At 35.8% G+C, this 23,959-nt stretch overlaps 1 protein-coding gene across 1 annotated transcript in view; it reads left to right on the top strand.

Moving 5' to 3' along the window:
* The window catches only part of MACROD2 (mono-ADP ribosylhydrolase 2), a 1,804,338-nt gene that overhangs the window by 578,361 nt on the left and 1,202,018 nt on the right, over window positions 1-23,959 (top strand). Inside the window, exon 5 of the mRNA XM_039874459.1 lies at window positions 12,319-12,435. Within this exon, the coding sequence (XP_039730393.1) occupies window positions 12,319-12,435 (117 nt within the window). The remainder of the gene's footprint in view (window positions 1-12,318; window positions 12,436-23,959) is intronic.

Raw genomic sequence — 23,959 nt, 5'->3', positions numbered from 1 at the left:
AAGAAAAAGGCTGCTTGTTGTTTATCTCCTTCCTAGACCTACAGCTACACTGAGTCATTAGTCCTTTTAAAACTCAAGCACAGTGAGTGGCAAAGAGTTTACAAAAACCAAGGTTCTCTTTTGTGTGTGTCAAGATTTTATATTTTTACAAATACATATTTACAGACGAGCTTTACCATTTTCCTTTAGACATTCAGGTGAAAGATCGGAGAGCTTTCTTTTTCTTTCCTGAAGATTTTTAATTCTTTATTAGCTCACTTAAAACCATTAGTATTTCTTGGAGCAGATGGGCGTATGAACCCCAAAATGACAAATTTACTACTTCACAGGAAGAAAATGAGAAGAAGAGATTATATAATATGATCGAAAGTTCAAAAGTTGAATCCCTTGAGGAAAGATTACCTTTCTCCACAAGTCTCATTTTCTGATAACAAATGAGATTGTCTGAGAGGCACCTGTTGATATTGACCTACATCATCCCTAGTGCTGAACTTATGTCCCCAGCCACTAGGAAGTTTCTGATAGAAGAGGAAGTATTTAAGTTGGCCCATTTCTTATCTCTTGGAAAGAGAAGGTCTTCCTGCTCCTGCATTTCCACTTGACCTGGTCTCTATTAAGACTTCCCCAGAAACGAAGACACCATCTATGACTTTAACCCAGGCAAAATCACATTCTAGAAGCAGGTCTATTACAGCTGTTCTGAGAACGCAGTTAGTATTTCAAAGTCAAAATTTCTATTTATGATCTATTAACATCAGATTAATTTGAAGGTTATTTTGAAGGTTATTCAAAATATAGTGTTAGGACCTGTCTTTTCATATTTCCTTGAGAAGGGTGTCTCCTTGGGAGGAGGAATGAGGATGCCCTTCAATAAAAATTGAGTTGCTTATTTTTTCTTCCCAAGCAAACTTGCCAAATTAAAAAAAAAAAAATGTACTTTTGAGCTTTCAAGGTACCAGCTAATATATTCTTTGCCTGAAAATCCTTGTCATTTCTGATGGCAAATTTACCCCTCATTCAGACTGTCTGTGGATTTCCAGAGAAATATGACCCTCACTATCTTCTCTGGATCCTATAGTAGCATCTACCTTGAGTCGATACAGTATGACTGCTGGTGGAAATGTACCTCCCTGGTGGAGCTGACAAGATCTAAGCCGCCTTTAGGTCACATGGCTGCCAGACTGGCACATTCCAGATTCTTCGGGTGGCATTCCTTCTACAATGGCATGGTCAAGAATACTCCTCCAGTGAACCATCTGCTGTATTGTTCTCTTTCCAATGTTTGTCAGTTTAGAATTTCCTAGTAATTGATACTTTGGTAATGGTTCAAGGGAAGTCCCTTATCTAGAATTTCAGGGACCATATCTCAACTAAATTAAAATGTATGCCTACGACATTTAAAATGCCATTAGACTTCAAGTTATAGAAGCCTCATCCCCGCCCAAAATAGTGGCTTGCACAAAACATGTGCTCATTCACGAAAAATGTTTTCTCTCATTCAATGAAAAGTAATTCAAGGCTAAAATGATACCTTCTCAGATGCCATCAGAGATTCAGTCACCTACTACTGTCATGCTAGAATGTAGCCTTCATGCTCATGCTCACTAGATAGCTACTGAAATCTGAACAGCAGGTTTCAGTCTCATGCAGGGAGGTTGAAGAGTGAGAAAGGCCAATTAAAAGACATATATTTTATACGTGTGTGTATATATATTTATATATATGTATATATATTTGTATGTGTGTATTTATATACACAAAGATCTGTGTGGGCGAACCCTCTATAATGAACTTACCTGGGAACCTACCCAATGGCATCTCTTTCCATCTAAATTGGTCACTCATATCTTTTTTTATCCTTGAAAGAGCTGCTGGTAAATATAGCTGTGCATATAGCCACCCCAGTCAATATAGGGATTCTCTTAGAAGGGAAAATTAAAATTACGAATGGGTAGGAAAACACTAATCTTTGTCATAATGTCATAACGACATTCTCTTTGGTCAAAGTTGATTTTTTTTTTTTTTTTTTTTTGAGAGAGAGAGAGACAGAGAGACAGAGAGAGTGTGAATATGTGGAAGGAAATGTATGGGTTAGGTCTTATAGTGATTTGTTCACCATGAAGTTTACATCGAATAGATATATCTTTCATAATCTGAGTTGGATTGTAATCAACTTGACTTTCTCACTCTCAAACCTAATGATGAGACAGAGCTCATGATTTATATTTTTTTCTGAGAAAAAATTTGGGAGGCATACTGTAACTGTTTCTGAGAAATATTTTCCTATCCTCGCTTAGAAATTCTAGTTCAACAAGAGAAACAAAAATCACAGTTTCTTGGGTATCTGCACATTTAGTAGGTCTTAGATTCTTGGAGATAGAAATGTCTCTTGATTTTTAAAGATCAATGTCTAAGCTTTTGGATTAGAGATGAAGAAAGCTACTTATGTGATCCATAGCTGAAAATTGCTCCAGGTTCCTGAGTTAAGAAATGTGTAAATGCTTATTCTACTACATTTATCATCTTCTGGGATCACAGTGCACATCTCATTGTCAAATTGACCAGCAAGTTCAGGAGGTTCATAATAGAAGTTAATTTTTCAGTCAGCCTAAGGCTGTTTCAAATGGCTAAATTTCTCACATCTGTGAAGCTTCTAGATGTAGATCTTCTTGTCATTGTATTGTATTTTTCTCAGAGATATTTCTTCTCCTCCCTAAAGGAAACATTGATGCTATTTAGTACCTGACACGTAAATCTTTCGTGTGGCTATAGGTGACCGCTAATGGAATCAACTTTTCATCTGATTACTTCAGCTATATTGCTTTTCTTCCCCAAGAGTTTAGGACAGTTATTTAACCTTATTCCTTTGTGTCCTCACTTGAGAGTGGATAATTGCTTTGTATCTTTTTTATGTTGATGGCTAAGTTAGCTCTTTCTGTGTAACAAACCACCCCCTAAAGATTAGTGGCTTAAAGCTGGATAGTTCTTCTCATCTTAGCTGAGCTCACTCATGTGTTTGTGCTCAGTTGCCAGGGAAGTTGAGTACTAGCTAGTCTCAGATGGCCTCAGCTGGGATAGCTTGTCTTTTTTCCTCATGGTCTCTTACCCTTCTGCAGGTTGTCCTGGCCTTTTTCACATGGAAGCCGAGGAGGTTTCCAAGAGAATGAATAGAAGTGCAAAGGCCTCTTGAGGCTCAGGACTAGAACTGGCACAGAAACACCTCTGCCTCATTCTGTTGCCCAAAGCAAGTTATAAGATCAGCCTAGATTCAAGGAATGGTGAAACAGGTTACATCTCTACATGGGAAAAACTGTAGAGTCACATTGCTAAGGGTATGGTTAGAAAGATGAGAATAATTGCAGCACTTGTGATAGAAAGGTCTACCACACTAAAATTCTTTGAGTAATTATGCAGGTACTGCACAAGCCAAGCACTGTACAAATGTTACTTCACTCAATTATCTTAAGAATCCTACAAGGTAGGTACTAACATAATACCATTATATACATGCAGAAACTCTAAGGGACAGAGACTGGTAGTTTGATTCTAGAGGACTCCTAATCGCCACATTTGTTGACTCCAAGTTTTTTTCAATTGTGCACTTCTTTCAGGACAAATTTTTTTAGTGTGCTTCTATATGTGTGCGTGTTTACTTATAAATTATATACAAGGACTACTGTCAATCTATATACTAAATATTAGTAACCTTAAACTTTATATCTTTTTTAGATAAAAATTATAAATATCAGTAAAGATTTGAATATATTCTTCCGTTCTCCATATGGATATCTTGTGGCCTTACTTTGGAGACCATATAGCAGAGACCCGTTCACGCCCAAAGTGTGTAATGATTACCACATCTATCTTTGAGTGAAGCAGTGTCTAATCAAAATCCTACTTGCTACTGGAGTTCAGTTCTATTTCCAGTTAATATTGCCTGCTTTAAGTGCAAACTGTTAAGGGCAGGGAGTGCTTGGATGTTTGATTAGGATGAGTGGGAGAAGATGAGGACACAGCTCTACTTAAATTTAAAGGAGATCTTCTGATTTATCAGAGCCAAGACTCACGATTTCATGTATCCAGTGCATCCTCAGATTACTCACCACAGACCCAACTACCTGCCACTTTCTGGAGCTTTGATAAAAAAGCAAGATAGAATGGAGGAGTGATTCTCAAATTCTCAGTTGGTAGTGTGCATCTATATTATCTGTGGAAATTATTAAATGCAGATCCCACTGCTAGAGAGACCATTTCTATAGATTTTGGGTTGGGTCCAGGAATCCACATTTTTATATCTCCTTTGGTAATATTGACTTCATTTTGAGAGCCATAAAACTTAAATTCGTATCTGCCACTTAACAGGTGGAAGACTGTAGACATCTTTTCTTAAATGTGTTTTCTTCAGCTATAAAATAGGAAAAGTAATAAAGTCCAAGACCAACTTGCAGAATTGTTTTGAGAATTAAATATGTGGTAATTTACAAAATATACCACATTAATATATGACATGTTCCCAAAAGGTTTGTCGATATATTAAAAGATATATTCTCTATACTAAGATGTTCTAGCATTGCTTATGGTGTTTTATTTTAGTGAGAACATGCTTCTGAGCCTTTCTGACCTATTCGCTTGGCTTCCAAGGGAGAGACCATAGTTTATATTTCTTTGCATTAATGAAGGTAGGAGAGAGTAAGGATTAAGAAAGCAGACTTTAAGTTTAGGCAAACATGGGTTCTAACCCCAGCTCTTACATGACCTTGCATTAATTCTTTAACTTTCACTTCTTTGTTGAGTGGTCATTATAATAGATCCTACTTCTAAAAAATTTTATGATGATTAAATGTAATAGCATAACAAACATTTATTGCATCCTTGCTACATGCTAGGCATTATTCAAAGTCTTTGTTATATAATAACTAATTTACTCACAAAAAAACCTATGATTTTTGGATAGAGGTCCTATGAGGGTCCTTGTTATACACATGAGCTAAAATGAGTACTAGAATTCAAACCTCTGCCTCTGACTCTAGAACTATCCTTTTTCCAGTTCACAACACTGGCTTTTATAACGTGAAAGTTAAGTCACTTAGCACACCAGAAGGTGCACAGTAAACCCTCAGAAGATTTGATGTATTATTATTATTTGATTCCTTCACAGCTTCTTTCAGAATGCTTTGTGCAAGGTAGTTTGTTAATAAATTTATGTTGATTTGATTTGGAAATAACTCTGTTGTATCTTCTTGGGCTTCTAAGAGATATATTCAAGAAGAGAACCTCTTATTTTTCATACTAATATGATTTGTATGGCTGCTTTTAAATTAAGTTACTGTCTTTTATTTACAGAAGAAGATTAAATGAATATGTGCACATCTAAGAACTTCAAAATTTCCCTTGCTAAAAACTGTTTAGAAAATTGTCTTTGTAAGACAAGCAAGAGACCTCATGGGGCCAATTTCTAAAATAACTGGATTTCGCTAAATAATATTTTTAGTATTTTTCAAAATATAGATTTAGACAGTTTCCTGGTTGTTTTTCTTTGCTACCTCTTACACTCACTGGTCTGCCATATCCGCCATTCAATGCTTTGGGGTTTGTTTTTCTTTATCGTATTTTTAGGATCGGTTTATTCATTTGTTTATAAAATGGGGAGCCTTACCTGAGGAATGCAGCCTGGAATCATGCAATAAAATAAATATTAGGTCAGAAAAATTGGTGTGGTTTCACGTCCTATCTCTTTTATCTTTATTTTAGATAGATAGTGGGATAAGGCTGTTCTGTAAAACCATCTCCAAACTTTAAACCCCAAGGTAATTTTGACAAAAGTGGAAAACAATTTCCCCCAAGAACAACTGAAACCCATCTTTCTACCATACCCTCAGACAGTCTAATTCTCTAGGCGATAGTGTAAAGAAACTTAAATAAAATGGCCTAATTAATAGGCTGAAGTCTTCTGAATTTAGCTTTTGTTAGATAACTGAGAAAAATATTCTGGGAGTCAAAGGCCTTTACCTTAATTAACCATCTGCCTGCAAGCATTTTGTCACTGTCAGGATGGTAAATGACAGGTGTGTCAGTACAGCAAAAACCCTGGTCTTTTGAAGAAGCTGCAGCCAGATTCCTCAGCCCTGTTGAAGTGCAACCCCACAAGTGACCTCTGTGTTCACCCCATTACTAGCTGGCCATAACTACAGACAGTTTTCAGGCAGTCCTCAGCCTTTATCTTCTATTAGCCTGATTTCAAGCATTGAGTAGGAAGGATAACTATTTGAATAAATAGGACAAGCCTGGCTTTGGTGTTCCTTGAGTCCTCGGAGGCCAGTATGATGAAGGACTGTGAGGCATATCTAAGGGAATGAACTTGGCCAAAATAATATATTCATTCTAATAGGAAAAACCTAAATTTTTTTACATAAACTTTGAAAAACAGCAGTAATTGAGGCGAATGAAAATTATCACACTAGTATTTACAACAGCAGTAAATATATTAGTCAAGGCAAACTGCTCTCATAAACATACCCAAACCTCAGTGGCTTTACATAATAAAGGTTATCTATCACTTGATTGATAGTCCAGTAAGGGTGAGAGGAACACTGATCCACAGAGGCATTTAGGGATTCAGGCACTTTCCATTTAGTTGTTGTATCATCTCCTGGGAAACTGGAGTCTTGCAACGGATCCTCTGCAGACAATGGAAGATCGGGTAGAGGAATGCATGCAAGATTTTTAAGATTGTATGTAGAAGTAATTACATAAGTTTTACTCATATCCCTTTCAACAGAACTCATCTCATGACCCCATATAACTACAAGGAGGATAGGAAGTGCTATCTATCTATATGCCCAGGAAGTAAAATAAATGGGCTTTGGCAAAGATATTTGTTTATAGAGTTTAGTTGTCTTTTATTTTTTTCCTATAGGAAAATTTCTTTGGTAGGATAAGAGGCATAGATAGTTCTATTGCCCTCTGGAAAATTGTGTTCAGCTTTCTCTTTTAGACTTTTGATCTTGGGTTCGTTTTTGGTTGTTGTTGGTTTGTTGTTATTGTTATTTTTAGTTATAATTAAGTTTAGATATTTTGAGTAAAACTGAACATATTGTGTGCCAGCCTGAATGTTGACTATTGGTGCTCGGTCCCCTCCCACTGGGGGATGGTGGTGGGGAAGATGGAAAAAGTGCTGCTGTGTTGAATCGCACAATTTGCTACTATTCGGCCTGCTGCCTTGTTAACCTGACAATAAGGAAAATGAAAGGAGCAGGTTTTCTAACAGGCTGCACCAGACCCAAGAAGTGGGTGGATTTTCAGATTCTGTGAATTGTTAACACTTCTAATGTGGAAGCTCTTCACTAGACTTGTAACTATTATATGTTGCTGTATATATAACTTTACTTTTTAATTTTTGATTCTAGCCTGACCACTTCCTTAATTAAAAAACAAAAAAACAAACAAAAAAACAAACCTACACTACTTTCTCCCACGTTTAATTGCATCTATTAAGCACCTACAAAATGTCAGTTATAAAGATAGCTGGGGATATACAAAAGAATAAGCCACTTCCTGTGCCCTCAAGGAGCTGGTAGAATATGAAAAGTCTGCTTTATTTATGTAATAGCTATAAAACAATTTATAAGTATAAAAATAAGGGTACAAATCAGAACCTTATGAGAACATAAAGAGACGTTATTTTGTCCTGCAAAGTGTAAATGGTTTGCGAATAGGTTTTTGTGAATGAATTTTTAGAGGAGAAAACATTGAAATTAGAGTTGAAAAATGAGAAAGACCTTGCTAGACAGAAAAGAAAAGGTAGCTGAATGGTCTGGGTAGAGAGTACTTTAGAAAGGAAGTCATGGTATGTTTGAGAAATAGGGAGGATTTAGTTGTACCTAGATCAGACTGATGCGATGCCAAGAGAGAAAGAATGGAATGATATGAGGTTGGGAGGGTAAGTTGGAATCACATTTAGAATTAAAGACTTTATAATGTAAAATGTGGGGAATAGCAATCATTACTTTAACATCTAAAGCCTTTATAACATATTTACAATGTTCAGATGACATCAGTAATTACTAGACATGCATAGAAACAAGAAAATGAGACAAGAGTCATGTGAAAAATTAGTCAATATAAAGAGATTCAAAGCTGATCTAGATATCGGAATTGGCAGACGGGCCTTTAAAATCACTATGTGAGATCTGTTAAGGCATTTACATGTAAAGGCGGACATAATGATTAAGGAGATAGGAAATTTCAGGAGTAATATGAAAACTGTAAGAAAAAGAACCAAAAGAAAATCTTGAGAACTGAAGAAATAAAATATTTGAAATAAAAAGTTGAATGGAAATCATAGCACATTTAACACAATTAAGTAATAAAAAGACAAAGAAAATAGCAAAAGATGTAAACAGACATTTCCAGAAAGAATATATATGAATGGCTAATAAGCACTTGGCAAGATACTTAACATCATTAATCATCAGGGAAATTTGAAGTCACAATGAGATACCCCCTTATATTCATTGTAATCGCTCAAATTAAAAAGGCTGACAACACCAAAGAATTGCTAAAATTTGAACTTTCATACATTGATGGAGGCATGTGGGCCCCAGGCCTGGCTGATCCCCGGTCTGGCTGTGATCCAGGCTCACTGCTAGGGACAGGACTCCGGATCTAGTGTGTTACATTAAACACAATAGTGCGCCTGCGCCAGCTTATGTAAGAATGATTCAGCTTGCTGTATCACACATGTGTGTCAGAATGCCACTATTGTTCTCTGGCATATATAAGCCCATGCAGTCCCCCAACGTGGAAGTGTGCTCCCCGCAATAAAGTTGGTGCCTGTCGTTTCGCTCTCATGTCAGCTCCCTGTGCGTTCTTTCAACTGGGCGTCTCACCACCGAAACCTTCCCTTCTCAATCAGCCTGGTGCTGACAGGGTATATGTAAATTGGTATAATCTGTTGGGAAACTGTATGTTAGTTGTGAACGAAGTAAAACATATACTGACTTAGCAATTTTACTCATATAGATATTTGTCCGATGAACATAAAAATATTTAACCACAAAAAGACTTGTGTAAGTGTGAAGATTTATTCGTAATAGCTAAAAATTTTAAATACTCCAATGTCCATTCACAGATTAATGGATGAATTATTGTGTACTCAACATGGAATATTAGGAATAAAAATAATGAAGTACTAATACACAGATAAATCTCAAAACCTTGCTGAGTGAAAGCAAGCTCTCTCTTCCCCATATCTTATATGAAGTTTGAAGTTATACAACAGTTGAAATTTAGCTATGGTTAGGGGGAAATCGGACAGCAAGGGCACAGGAGAGCTTTTTGGATTGTTGGAAACATTTTGTATCTTTATTGACATAATGGTTGCATGAGTATGTATGTTTGTTAAAACTCATCAAAACTGCAAAATTGATTGTATGTACGTTGTAACTCATGAATAAAATTGATGGGAATTAAAAAGTAATGTCTTTAGTGGTTCAACATTCTACGTGCAAGAATTGAGGTAAGACTGCCTGGATTCAAGTACTGAAGGCTGTGAATTATAATGAATTAGACTAGAGCAAGGTGGGATTTTGAATCACATTGCCAATACTTTGTGAATGTAGGCAAGTTACTAACCTCTTCTAAATTCCTATAAAATGGTGACAATAAAATTAGTATCTACCTTATAAAGTTGTCCTCATTTTATGGTTCCTGGCACAAAGATGCACTCAGTATATTTAAGCTATAGTCATTATTATTAAATAGCTCTTCAGCTAGACTTTCAGCAGTCAGGAATGCTGGTATAGCCATGAAGATTTTGAGAATTACGTATCTTCAAACTGCATTAGGCTGCAATCTGTATAATGTAGACAATATTTGACAGCATATGATTAAGTACACTAGCCAATCCTATATTAGTTATTCAATTTAAACAAAGTAACTAATTATCTCTTTGCCAAGAGAATACGTTCACGTTAAAGTACTTGAAGTTCTTGTAAGAAAAATCAAACATAGAGAAATTAGGGTTTAATTTTTTACCTGATAGTCTCATTTTCTGTTTCCCATCCCATAATCATTTTTTTACATTTTGGGGTATATCTTTCTAACTCCTATATGTGTTTATGTGTATGTATATAAATGTATATGTATATGTATGTTTGTGTATAATTTTGTAAACAAAATTGTGACTATACTATATAAACTCTTTTAAACCTGGCATTTCACTTAGAAATCTTTTTATGTTCAGGACTCTATTTACATAACATTGGCCCATTGTTTTTAATAGCTACATAATAGTTCATCGCATTGATAGACTTTGTTTTATTTAACCAGCTCTCTATTTATCTGAGTAGTTCTCAGTTTTCACTATTATAAACAACTTTGATATTTCTTTTACTTATATCTTTTGCATTTGTGTTAATTATTTTATACAATAAATTTTAAAAGTAAAAAATTGCTATGTGAAAGAATTTGAACAATTTATCAAACTTTTTTGTAAGAAAAAATTATATCTATGAGTGCCTGTGTGCTTAAAAAGTGAAAGAATGAGCATCCAAATGTTGAGTTCTCTTGGTTGGAGAGTAAATGGTGGTTTTCATATTATTCTTACTTCTTTATATTCCTCATTTTTAAATGAGGAAAACATGTTTTAAAATTTACACAAAATTTCCACTTAAGGAATTTAAGATAATTACCCTTAATAGGGCACATAGCACTGTACTAAACACTATGTGGTGCCTCTCATCCATTATATGATTCAAATTCCATACACAGCCATGTGAAGTAGTGTTGTTATTGACACTGATGTATATCTAAGGAAACTGAGGCTTGAGTCCCATATGCCTGGTAAAGGTAGAGTCTGGATTTCAACATAGGTTTTCTGAAACACTGTAGTTTCAGATAGTCTGGAGTGAATTCATTTTGTTGTGAGGGTCTTTGAGGCCCAGGTTCATTCTCAAACTTCACAGATATGCAAGTGATGATGTGGTAAAGCCCAGATGACCCTGTTTCCTTAGGAGACTTATTCAGCCAAAAGTGATGCCTTCACACCCGTCAATGGTGGACATTAGAAAAGTTATACGTCCCTCAGTGACCACATCTCATCATATATTTATCTTTTCTCAAAATAATAATAAAAATAATAAGAATAAAAAGTAATGGTCAATTACATGGTGTTGTGAACAGTGGAGAGAGGGGCAATGGTCTGGGTAGAGAGTATCAGACCACTAATATCCTGGTCTATTTTTACATCTCAGATGACTGTTACTCTCTTTTTCTGTCTCATTGCCCTTCTTGTTGCAATTTTGCATTTCCTTTCTGTCCAAGGGGACCATTCAATAACAACTAAGAACCCAGATTCTCAATGTCCTGATTTACGTGCATATGGTCTTAAGCCTTTCACCTGTTCATTTACCCCCAATACAGTCATATAAAATTGTCATTTCTGATGGCATCAGATTTATGATTCTCACTGTGAAGGCCAGGGAGCCAGTGAGACCTGAGGTTGGTGAAGGACAGAGAGCCTGATCATTTAGCAAAGTTACAACAGTAGCAGCAGCAGTTCTGTTTTAGTCCCTGTCAAGTGAGTGAGGGTGGTTTTGTAGGTATTTATCAAGACCTAAGCTACCTTTGTCCATCATCTAGTGCCCTGTTACACACCTGGAAGAAATGTATTTGGGGAGGAGGAACTCAGAGGTCTGGTTCTTGCTTTGATTAGCTTTAATTCCACTCTCTCAGTTTTGAGGTGAGTACAAATGTTCCAGAGTGCCTTTCTCATTTTCTTCTCAACTTTGTTTTCATCTACAACCTGTTGGAGACAATACTTACAAGCTCAGGAAGTAGAACTGTTAGCATTTCTTCCCAACCTTGTGTTCTGTGACACTGAGTTGATAGCTTGAAATGGACATGGTGGGAATAGTTACACAATTGAAATTAGAAAATGCTACAAATTAGGGCCCCCCCCCAAAAAAAAACACACACACACACACATTGAGATCCTGGTGTTTAACATTTAGGCACATTTAGGCACATTACTTCTATAACCTTTTCTACTTCTGTTAACCTACAAACTAAAACACACACACACACACACACACACAGAGAGAGAGAGAGAGAGAGAGAGAGAGAGAGAGAGGAGAGAGAGAGAGAGAAAGAGAAATTGGAAAACATAGTGTTCGAGGGATTGGCAACCATGGGTTTTCTTCCATGGGCTATGGTGATTTCTAATATGAGCAAATTGAATTCCTTTTTTCTTCCTATCTTAAGTTTTGCATTTATCTCCAAATGGTCAAGTATGAGCTAACTTTTTTCTCTCCCCCCTAGTGGATGGCTGTATTCACAGAGCAGCTGGCCCCTGTTTGCTAGCTGAATGTCGTAACCTGAACGGCTGTGATACTGGACATGCAAAAATCACATGTGGCTACGACCTGCCTGCAAAATGTGAGTAACATTCTTTTGAACATTGTTTCAAAATATGACAAGCATTTTTATTTGTTTTATTCCACGGGTGCATAACTGGGAAAGGAAATGGTAGTGGTGGTATTTAGTTAAATGTGCTCATATTTTATCATATGTGGTGATAAAATGTGTTTTCCAAATATATATGTATATGATGTTTGACTGCAGGTTATTTTTGTTTAGATCGTCAACAGAGTGTTTCTAAAACAAAGAAATAAAAATATGAGCAAAATATACATTATAGTATTTAAGTGCCATGGAGTGACAGCTTCTGGAAATGATGCCAATTTCTTATTCCTTGTTCAGGTTCCTTGATTGTGAATGTGTTTAGAGCAAAGGAGATCAAAGTGATGTATTGTGTTTTCAGCTGCCATGTAAAGGCTGATTGGCAATTACAGCCAAGGCATCTGTCACACTTTGCTTTCAGGAAAAAGCCAATGGAATGTGGTTGTCAGTGTGAGAATGTATTTGCTCTTTGAATGTGGAATGGTCAAAATTTCCATTATATTTGAATAGAGAGAAGTATTGCATTTGATTGACCTTGTTGTTTAGTCATTTAGCCAACTGAGTAGGGTAGTTTGGAATAAAAATGGTAAGAAGGAAACTGATTAAAGGCATAGATTTTTTTTAGCACGTTGTCTTCAGGGCCTGGGTGGTGGAGGTAGAAGGTTTCACTGCACATTCAAGGTGTGCCTTGACCCGGAAATTGAGACACCAATTAATTGTTTTTCCATTTACCTTCCTCTTATGAGACTGCCTGCGTCTATGAATACATTTTATGTAAAAGTGAAGCTGTTTTTTGTTTTTCTTTTAGCGGTGGAGAAAGTGTGACTGAAAAATTACAAAGCGATCTGTAGGATACCCTTTGGGCTTTGTGTAGACAAGTTGTGTAAGAATGAATTTCCCATGGATATGTATGAATGGAGAGATAGTGCATTGTATTTTAAAGATTACTTTAAAGTATGTTTAAATTTGAAGATTTTTTAGTAAATAGTAATATACTAAAATGCTATTTTTCTTTTTAAATGTTATAGTCCTGATCCTACATTTCACACAGTGCGTTTTTAATGAACGTATATCAACCATATACTGTTTAATTTTCCCTTTAATGACTTCTCATTTTTCTTTCTTTGCTCATGTTTTACCCTGTGTGGAAGAGTCAAATCATGTGCCAAATGACTCTTCACTCCTACTTGGAATATATAATTATGCCAAATAAAGTTCTTTGTGTACAGTGGTGTTTAGAGTAGTTCTCCCTCTGATGCAGAGAGCCTGAGTATTAGAGGGAGTTTCATTTCCAGGATTATATGGCACTATGTTTATAAATATTGGTCAGTCTTTCTTTTTAACAGCATGCTACCTTTGTGATATAGCTAACCAATACACCCTAAGAAAAGCAAATTACTATTTTTAGGTTTGTATCTATCCTTAAACCAAGGATTAAGGCCTGTTCTGTTGATTCACTACACTGTTAGATATTAAAACACATCAAAAATTCTTCAACTCTAAGATTTCTGAAGACAACCTCAGAATCACTAAATATGACCAAATAAAATGGTGGCTCTAATGTATGGATTGACACTATGATAATTTTGTTAATGTGCTTGCTTCTGTTTGATAGCCCTCTAAATAAGTCATTCATCTTAGTACAGGATTATGGAAGATTTGTACAGTGTCAGGCACTAAGGTACAAAGATGGGCAATACCCATATCTTTGCTTGAAGAAATTCATGATTGAATCATGCCCTTGAGCTAAGTAAGGTGTGGCTTTCCTGGGCTTCCTAGGGCAAGTGAGTCTTTGTGAGACAAAGAATCTGGACATGAAAAGTCAATGGGACTTGGTACAGAATCCATGGGAGCCAAGATAATGAGAGCCTGACACACATTTAAGTCACTGTACATAGCCCATAGGTCACGTCTAGTAAAAAAAAAAATCCAACATAATAGTATAATAGAAATTATCAGATTAGAAAATGGTAGTGCTACCTCATGAAAGTCATACACATGTACTATTTGTGAATAGGTCTTGGTATGTCTCTATATTTAGAAAGATTAATAGTTTATATTAAAAAATGTAAAGAAAAGCAAGGAAAGCAATACTAAAATGAGTAATAGTAGCTTACATTCATATGCCACTTTATAGTATTTCACAATACTGTCAAAGGCTTATATTTTAAATTATATTTTATAAACATTGTGTGTGCTCATTTTCCCTTTCCTGAGAGATGTTTTTCTTTTTTATCAATTTGGTTCATCCATTTCAGAGTCATTAACAATCCACAGATGTGCTTTTGTAGAAAGAGAATGAAAAGGGAGCTTATTACATACTGTTTGGGTCATTTTCTCCTCCATATTTAATAATTCCATGACAATTTGACAGCAGAGACTGGCTCCTATCCGTCCTCTGTGACAGGAGGTTTATCATTATAGGGATACTAACGCCAGTCGTCCAGCCACCAGTGATAATATCTTCATGCATAAGCAATTAGTTTAGAAAATGCTATTGTATGGATTACAGACAAACTTGGTAATTTTGGACTGGTCTTTGCTTTTTTTTTTTTCCTTGCTAAATTAATATATTCACAAATGCTTGTATTTGAATTAATATATTTGTAGTCTGTGACTCATATCATGCTTGGTGGAATGATAGGCCTCAGATATTCAGTTTATTCTTCATGACTTGGATGTTTTGAATAATTTATTTTGATGTAAAATATCCAGTCTTTCTTTTCAAAAGTAATCTTAAGAGTAAAAAGAATACTGGCTAATATTTTATTGAAGGCTATTTCTAAGGAAATACTTAGGAACTGGACTAAGGGCTGTTTATACAATTGGAAGTTTTGAGATCTTCTCTTTTACAGTATTAAAGATTTTTTGGATTTATAATAAAATTTGAATTTTTATAGCTTTTCAGAAGCTTGTCAACATATGGGATGTTTCTGTACATGCTAGCATTATCCTTACTCGAAGGTCAGCTTCGTCTGGGGGAGATTTGTCCATCTCAGTCATAGCTCTAGTGTCAGTATCTAGCATAGTGTCTCCTAAATATGTGCTGAATTAATGTGAATGAATGAGTAGTTAAATGAATGAAAGGTTTCAGACCTTTTCACCTGGAAAATAGCTTTTCTGATTTTGCTCCCACTTCTAATTTCCCTTCTGCTTTCCCTTCTGCCCGATGCTGGTAGATGAATATTTCTAAATCCAGAGTCCTTATGATTATCTACAAGTCTCTAGGTGATACGACCTTCCTTACCTCTCTGACATCATCTCCTTCTGTCCTCTCCCTCACTCACACAGGCTACTTTGCTAATCTTTACTGCCTTTGCATCAGCATTCCCTCTGCCTGGAATTCTGTTCTTCTAGATACCTGCATGGCATGCTCCCTCACCTCTTCAAACTCTTGCTCAAATGTAACCTCAGGTGCCACCCACACCAACCTATTTATAATGGCTTCTCTGCTGTATTTGGAATTGCTTATCTGTAGCATTCAACCTTCAAATATACTATATCACTTACTTATTTTGTTTATTGTTTGCCCCCCACACCAGAATGAGGGCGGAAATTTTTTTTTCCTGCATCTTTTTCATTTATTGCTGTATTCATGCAATGTAGAAAAACATTTAACACATAATAGGAGTTCAAAAAATATTTGTTGAATGAATTAATAAAATCTAGCTCTACTCCTTTCAAAATTCTTCACTAGGTTTTTTCTTAAAACTTGTTAGCCTTATATTTGGCCTTCCATGATTTACCGCCATATCTTGAATTATTTACAACCTTTTATATGATCTGAACAGCTCACAATGGTATGTCTGTGCATAGGATTCGTGTTTGGGGCTCTCTGGAAAGCTCTTTCTGTCTTTTTTTCTTTTTTCTAGCTGTTTTCCAGACTCAGCTCAAATATCACTTCTGCAATAAAATAAGTCTTCCTTTATTAATGAAGCTAAAAGTACTTTCCTTTTCCCTCAGAATCCAGGATACTGTATGTTAACATGCTGAGGGCACTTTTTATGTGCTACTTTTTATTGACATATGTACAACTTTCCACCTTTCTAACAGCCCCTTGTATATAATGGATACTAAAGAAATATCTATCAAATGCATTAATTGTTAAAAGTGCCAGACTGGTTGATAATTGGTGGTGGGAGAGATGTAAAAGAATATGTACACTAGTATTCCTAAGAAATGATGAAATTAGTGTCGATTATTCACTGTGTTTTTAAATCATATTTTAACATATATCTAATTCCAAAATCTCTTGTCTAAGAAATTTACTGTTAATGGAGTTTCTCCGAAAGGTGAACAAATAAAAACAAAAAACAAAAAAAAACAAAAAAACCATATCAATTTTATTTAATGATTTTCATCATAGCTCACATGTCTATTTTGTTTCTTATAAATGATTCATTTTTAGGCTTTAAGGCTGAAGAATTATCAAAGATAAATGAAAAAAATTAAACCTCTGTATATAAAAAGGTGGAATCTGTTTCTTTTATTTCTTCTATTTAATCTTTGGAAGACATGAAAGGGTAATATTAGCATCAGACTCATAGTTTTTCATTAGTCATTTGAAAGGAAACTCTAGGGTAAGAGGCCATAGCATAATACGTTTGAATATCATAGAGTGGTATGAATCAGAGTCCTTATTCTATTCCCAGGTGCAATAATAATCAGATGATAGTAGCTTAAACGATATCGTTGATAATAATTAGTACTTCTCTTGTGCCCTTCATCAAAAAATCATAGTACTTTGAAACATTAGCTCATCAGTCCTTTTGAAATTTCTATGAGGAAGTGACATGACAAGTAATGATATTTTCTTAAAACGCAAAAAGAAATTCAGGTACAGAGAGGTTAAATTTGTTGTTCCCAATAACAAAATAAGTCCATATTAGAGGCATGGCAGTGATCAAGTATCCCTAGGGTAGGCAGAGAGAGTCTGTGGCAGGTGTTGGCCAAGACTGCTGCTTGTTTTTATAAATAAAATTTTATTAGAACACAACTATGCTAATTTTTTACATATTGCTTATAGCTGATTTAATATGATAAAACAGTAGTTGTTAATAGAGGCTGTATGACCACAAAGCCTGAAACATTTACTATCATGCCCTTTATAGAAAGTTTGGCAACTTATGGTCTATGGTGATTCCTACTTTTTATAATGGAGGAAGCTGAGATCCCGAGAGGTTAAATATTTATCGACTATTAAATGTATATAACTTACTCAGATCAGTATTGACAAAAGTGAAACTTAAATGCCTGCCTCTATTTCTTAGGACCGTCCTTACTTCTGTTGCCTCAACAGAACATCACTTTGGGAATGGATGATCTGAAGCCTTGTAAATCTTTCAAATTATAAGGCCACCTTGAAAAATAAAATGCCTAGAAAAAAAAAAAAAAAAGGTCATTGTTCTCAATAGGGCCAGAACCAGAAAGTGAATAAGTCAAGTCTCTGAAGGTAGAGTTAATTCAAACTACCAGAGTATTAGACAATAAATCTTTATTCTTTGCTTCCTTCAGTGGTGTTAGCTAACGTGCTGAAAAGGAGCCTGTAGTCCTGAGGAAATTCATTTTCTAGAGTAGGTAGCTCATAGGATGGTTCAAATGAGTCCTCTGCAAAGCATGACCTGATTTTAGCCATTGTGGACCCTACCAGCAGGTGTCTGATTGTGAAGGCAGTGGAGTGGGCATGCTGCTAAGAGTATGACTCTGTCAGTCTTTGATGGAGGCCTGAGGGTCCTCATGAGCCCCTTCCATAATTAAATTACTTATAGTACATAAAGAGAAAAATGGCTTTTAAAGAACATAAAATCATCTTCCTTCCTAGAGAGAGAGAAATGGGATTGTTCCTCCTAAAATCAACTCTGATTGGCTCATTTTCCTTGAGTGTTTTAGGAATTCCACTTTGATTTTAATCTATTTCTTCATAATTACCACCCATTTCATTTATTTTAAGCAGTTTTATACATTTTATCTGTGTAGTGATCCTTGTAATGAATGTGGAAGTAAGAAAGGCAGGAAGATTGTAAAATAAGAGCAGCAGTTCTCACCTGGTCATCACCTGGGACTTTGTTAGAGATGCACATTCTCACGTCCCACCCCAGACTAACTGAATCAGAAACTGAGGTGTGACAAGCTCTCCAGATGAATCTGATGCATGCTCAAGTGTGAGGACCATTGACCTAGATAGTGGTGTGATCTTGAGCAGAGTCTTTGCCTTTTGACTCCTTGCCCTGCACTCTTTTGCCACACAGTACAGGCAGCCTTTTGGGTCACAGAGTAAGGCTTTGTTTGAAGAGAACTTTGACATTCTCTTCTTTTTCTTTGTCATATTTCAACGTTTAGTGGTGATATCTGTATCTGTTTACTTGTTTATTGCCTGTCTTCTTAAACGGAATAATATTTGAGAAAGCAGAAATCATATCAGTCTCATTTACCCCTGGTGTCCTTAGCATCTGACATCATAACCAGTACAGAGATTGATACATGTTTACTGGGGGAATTATTGAAAGCCTTGCATTTGTCATAGTCAGAGCTGCCACTGCAGGAACCCAACCAAGAAGACATTCAGGAGTATGTGATTCTAGAAATCTGAGAGACTAGTACTGCTGTATTTGCAGCCTCTCTGTTATCATATGACCAAACATGCTGCTTGTTTAAAGATTCTAGCAGTGTGGGAGAACACAGGGGCAAAATTTGTTTTGTTTTGTCCACATGGCTCACATATAACCTACACTTAGATGACTTTCATTTTCTCTCTTTTATTTGACCCATTGTGATAGCATAAATTCCATCCCCAATTGGCTTTGTGATGAAATAACTAAACAATTCTAATAGTAAAGAGTATCTTTTGAAAGTATCTACATTTTGAAAGCAACTGGTATTTATATTGTTGAATTTGAGCTAAGATTAGAATAAATGCCTGTGCTTGGCTTGCATTGTTTGACATCTTAGCAAGCCTTAACAGGACACTGTCTATACCTTCTTTTTCCTATGTGATCAATAGAAGATAACAGTGTAAATCAATTCTGGGTAATAATGTAAATAGGCTCTCGAAGGCAATTCCTGCTGTGAAATAAGTAGTTAGCTGTGACACTGGCATTAGCCACAGTGGGGGTAATCAGCCTTTGGATGTGTTTAATCAGAGTTATCAGCTAAGATTAAAAAGAGAGTTACTGTTGTGCAGGGGTAATTATTTTCAGGATTTAAAAGATGAATATTTGAAGGTGTTCTCATAAATTAAAACCATCGGAACTGCTTTGAGTAATTTAGGATGCTTTGAGGTCAGGCACAAGCAAACAGGAAAGGTTAATCTCAGAGCCATGGCAGTTGATGTTCAGGAATTGCAGAATACATTTATTGAAATAAGTAGCGAATGTTGAATTAAATGAAGATTTTCACCAAGTGCCAAAATCTTCCTTGAACTATTACCAACATATGTGATTTTATTAAAAAGTGGACAATACAAAACAACTTGTAAATGTATTTATTCTTCTTGCAATTAATCACTAGTCCCAAAGATTAAACATTAGACCACTTTATGGCTTGATTAAAGGTGTTTTCAGTTAAAAATATTGATGGAACCAAGCTCTGTACTGACCATAACTGTTGGCTCTGGGTCAATAATACTAAATGCCAAGGTAGAAGGTCTAAGGAGAAGTCCTGAATTGAGGACATTCTATCTGTTTGGTAAAGTTTTTTAATCTTTGAACCTTAATTTCCTCATCATGGTTACCTAGGAGTAGTAATGTCTAGCTTAGATGAGTTTGTTAGGGGATATCCACAGAAACACTTTTTAATAGTGTAAGACATCATATAAATATATGGCTCTATTATCACTTGAAAATAATTAGCATACCTCATTCACTTATTCAACCAGTGTTTACTGAGTGCTTACTCTGAGTTAGCATGCTCTTCTATAATTTAGAAGACTATAGTTAAGAAGATAGCTAAGGTTCCAGTTGTCTTCGATCTTAGCTTCTAGCAGAGACAGGCAGAAAAAAGATGTCCATATAAAAGCAAAGTACTTCAGATAATAGTAAGGGCTATAAGGAAAATAAAGCATGACAGTAAAATAGAGAGTGGTGGGAGGGGATACTTTTTCTATTGTGGTTAGGCAGGGCCTCCCGCAGAGATGATATTTGAGCTGAGAGCCATGATACTATCTGGAAGGAATTCATTGTAGGTGGGGTAAAAGCACTTTAGCATTGGGTTAAGAAACAAAATCATCTTTCCTGGTGTGAAAAACAAGATAGTCCATACATTTTTCAATTGTTCTTCCTTGCTACAAATATTCTATTTGAGTTCCAATTATATATATATATGTATATATGTATATATATATGTATACATATATACACACACACACATATGTGTGTGTGTGTATATATATATATGTATATAATTTTAATTTTATTCTAGTTTTTGGAGATAATGGAGATAATATTGCTGTTGCCACAGTTGATGGGAATTTTAATGATCTTTTTATCTGAGTTCCTAATTTTACAATTAAAGATACTAAGGCCCAAAAGGCTTATTTAATTTTTCCCAAGGTCATGTGGTAAAAGATAGAGCCAAGACTAGAGCCTGGATATCTTGACTTACAGTATGGTGCTCATTCTGCTAAAGTGTACCATCTTTCCTGGAGTCTTTTTGACTCTCTTATAGGAATATCTCTTATAGGAATTTAATCAACTATTAAGTGAGATGATATACATGAATGTACTTTTGAAATTTCTTATTTCATATGTCACTGTTATTACTAACAGTAATTTTAGATGAGTTGCATATAAATTATGACACTAGGAGCTCGACTAGTAAAGTCGATTTTGGATTTCTTCCATTATAGCTCATCCTCATAGAAAAGGGAAACTTTGTAAGTCATTTTGAGAGTTTTAGATGGCCACTTTATTGGTTTGAAAGATATGTCACAAGTTCTTTGCTATTTCTCTCCTCCCCTTTTATATGACCTGAACTTAATGACTCTCTTGTAGTGAATAGAATGTGTCAGAATAGTGGAAATTACTAAGAATAGGTAACAAAAAGACCATGGCTTCCATTTTTGATGCCTTCTCTTGGTATCGTAAAAATTAACCACAAACTTGAAAGCTTAAAAGAGCAATTTATTCTTTCACATTTCCGGAAGTCATGGGTTTGAAATCAAGATGTCAGCAGTGCTCTACGACTTCTGAAATGTCTAGGGGAAAACTCATTCTTGTCTCTTGCAGCTTCTGGTGGCTCCAGGTGTTCCTTGGCTTATGGCAACATAACTCCAATCATTGCCTTCATCTTCATATAGTCATCTCCTTTATATGCCTCTGTGCCTTTTCCTCTTTTCTTCTCTTATAAGGACACTTGTCATTGCATTTAGAGCCCACCCTAATCCAGGATGATCTCACGTCCTGAGATCCTTAATTACATTTACAATGACACTTTTTCAAAATAAATTGATATCCACGGGTTCTAGGCCTTGGGACATGGACATATCTTTTGGGGGGTCACCATTCAATTCGTTACACATTCTCTCTAAGTGAAGTCAGCTTCCATGTCATGAGGCAGTCCTGAGAAGAAGAAAACCCTCTACCATGTTGTAAGGGGACTTAGACAGCCTCTTAAGAGGCCCATATGGTGAGGAACTGAGGCCTGCCTGCAACAATGTGAGTGAGCCTGGAAGCGGACCTTTTGAGATCTGCCAACAGCCATAACAGTGATCTTGCGAGCACATCATTCAGTCCCAATCAAGCTTTCAGCTGTTTGCAGCCCTGGCCGGCAGTTTGGCTGCAACATTATGAAAGAACCTGAGCCAGAATTACCCAGGTAAGTCATTCTTGAATTACTGACCTGAAGAAGCTGTGAGATAATAAATGTTTGTTATTTTAAGTTTGGGATATTTATTATGCAGCAATAGCAATAATGCAGCCATTATGGCCATGAACTTTATTAAGCACCGTGAAGAGCCCACTGGCAGAATAGTTGGTGTCTCACATTTTCTTAGCACTTGGCCTGCCAGGTTGAGGGAAAAGCCTAAATGCAAGGTGAAAGCAAACTAGAATTTGAGGTAATGTTACACTTTGTGATCTTAAAATCACAAAATACAACCATACTCCTTCACCATACCTCTGTCATAAGACAGCATACCAGACTGGGAAAACTATTACAAATGGAAACTTCTGTCATTTTTATATTAAAAAAAAAGGAAAAGATTAGTTGATTAGGGTCAAACAGAACCCAAAGTCTGGCTTACCACACAAACCAAAATACGTAATTGGATATTAATGTTTACCTGATATTCCTTTATGTATTATTATTATTATTTTTTAGTCTTTGCACCTGCCACTCACATGCTCTTTACTGATAGGAACTGCTGTTTTCATTTTGAGAAGAAAAATTAATTCAGTTTCTATCCTGTGTTGATGCTGCGAGCTAAGTGAAGCAGAGGTAACTTTCTATTTACATTTGCAGCAGTGCCCTTCTAAGTTTGTTTGCTATACTAGGTGGTGTGTTACCCATTAGCTCCTTCATTTTTCAGAACCACCTAGAGTTTGCTCCATTTCTAATCACATGCTATTTGTGAAATCCCTATAATTTCCTAAGGCCTTCTAAAGCTTTTCTCTTCCTACCTGTGACATTTTGAGGAAAGATTTATTCCCCTTCTGTGTTTATTCTGCTTAGTGAAGATCATCAGAAACAACCTTAACTGTATTTTTGAAAATTCTCTTTTAAATTGTGTCTGCATTGTATTTAGAGTTCATTTGCCCATTTGAAGGTGTGTGAAGGGCAAAGGACTATCTTAAAAATCCCTTTGCATTTACAGACACTCGTTTTCACTTTCTTATGTCATGACACATGGTGCCAACTATTGTCTTTTCTTACATGGCCAGATGATTTGTTCTTGTTTTAATGTTACTCCTGTGCTTAGGTATGTCATATATATATATACATAGGCATGCCATTTTTCATGTACTCCATTAGAAGTGTATTCTCATTATGCTGAGTGCAAATTTTCTTTTGCATCACAATATGTTTTATGAGTATGGAATTCATGCTTCTTTTTTCCAACTTGGGGAACTATTTGGGGGAGAGCATTCTAGGAGCGTTTGGGTTTGGGGATTGCTTGGTGGAACTGGATGGAGGGCCCTAATGATCTCCCAGGAAAACTACGGAGAGGTAACTGGAGGACAGGCAAAAGAAGCTAACTGCAATTGTGGGCAGGGTACCAGTATTGGGCCTATTTCCTTCATGTGTTTAGGACATGTCTTACCTATTGTTTAAAATTAATAAAAAAATCTTGGTTATCTTTCTCCTAATAGTATTCACAGCCTGAATAGTTGGGTGGATATGAAAAACAATGAGAGATTGAGAAACCCCTGACAGTCTATCTATCTATCAAGAATGGTCAGGGCTCTGTACATAGAATATTGCATAGTTATGAGATCGATCCATGTAGCTATGCACATAGAGGAAGGTGAAATTTAGAGAACTACATGTTCGAAAAGAGTTATGATTT

This window comes from Pteropus medius, unplaced genomic scaffold, assembly GCF_902729225.1.
Source record: "Pteropus medius unplaced genomic scaffold, Ma_sr-lr_union100, whole genome shotgun sequence".
Lineage (NCBI taxonomy): Eukaryota > Metazoa > Chordata > Mammalia > Chiroptera > Pteropodidae > Pteropus > Pteropus medius.
The sequence above is the reverse complement of the archived record's forward strand: the minus strand, read 5'-3'. Positions and strand labels throughout refer to the sequence as shown.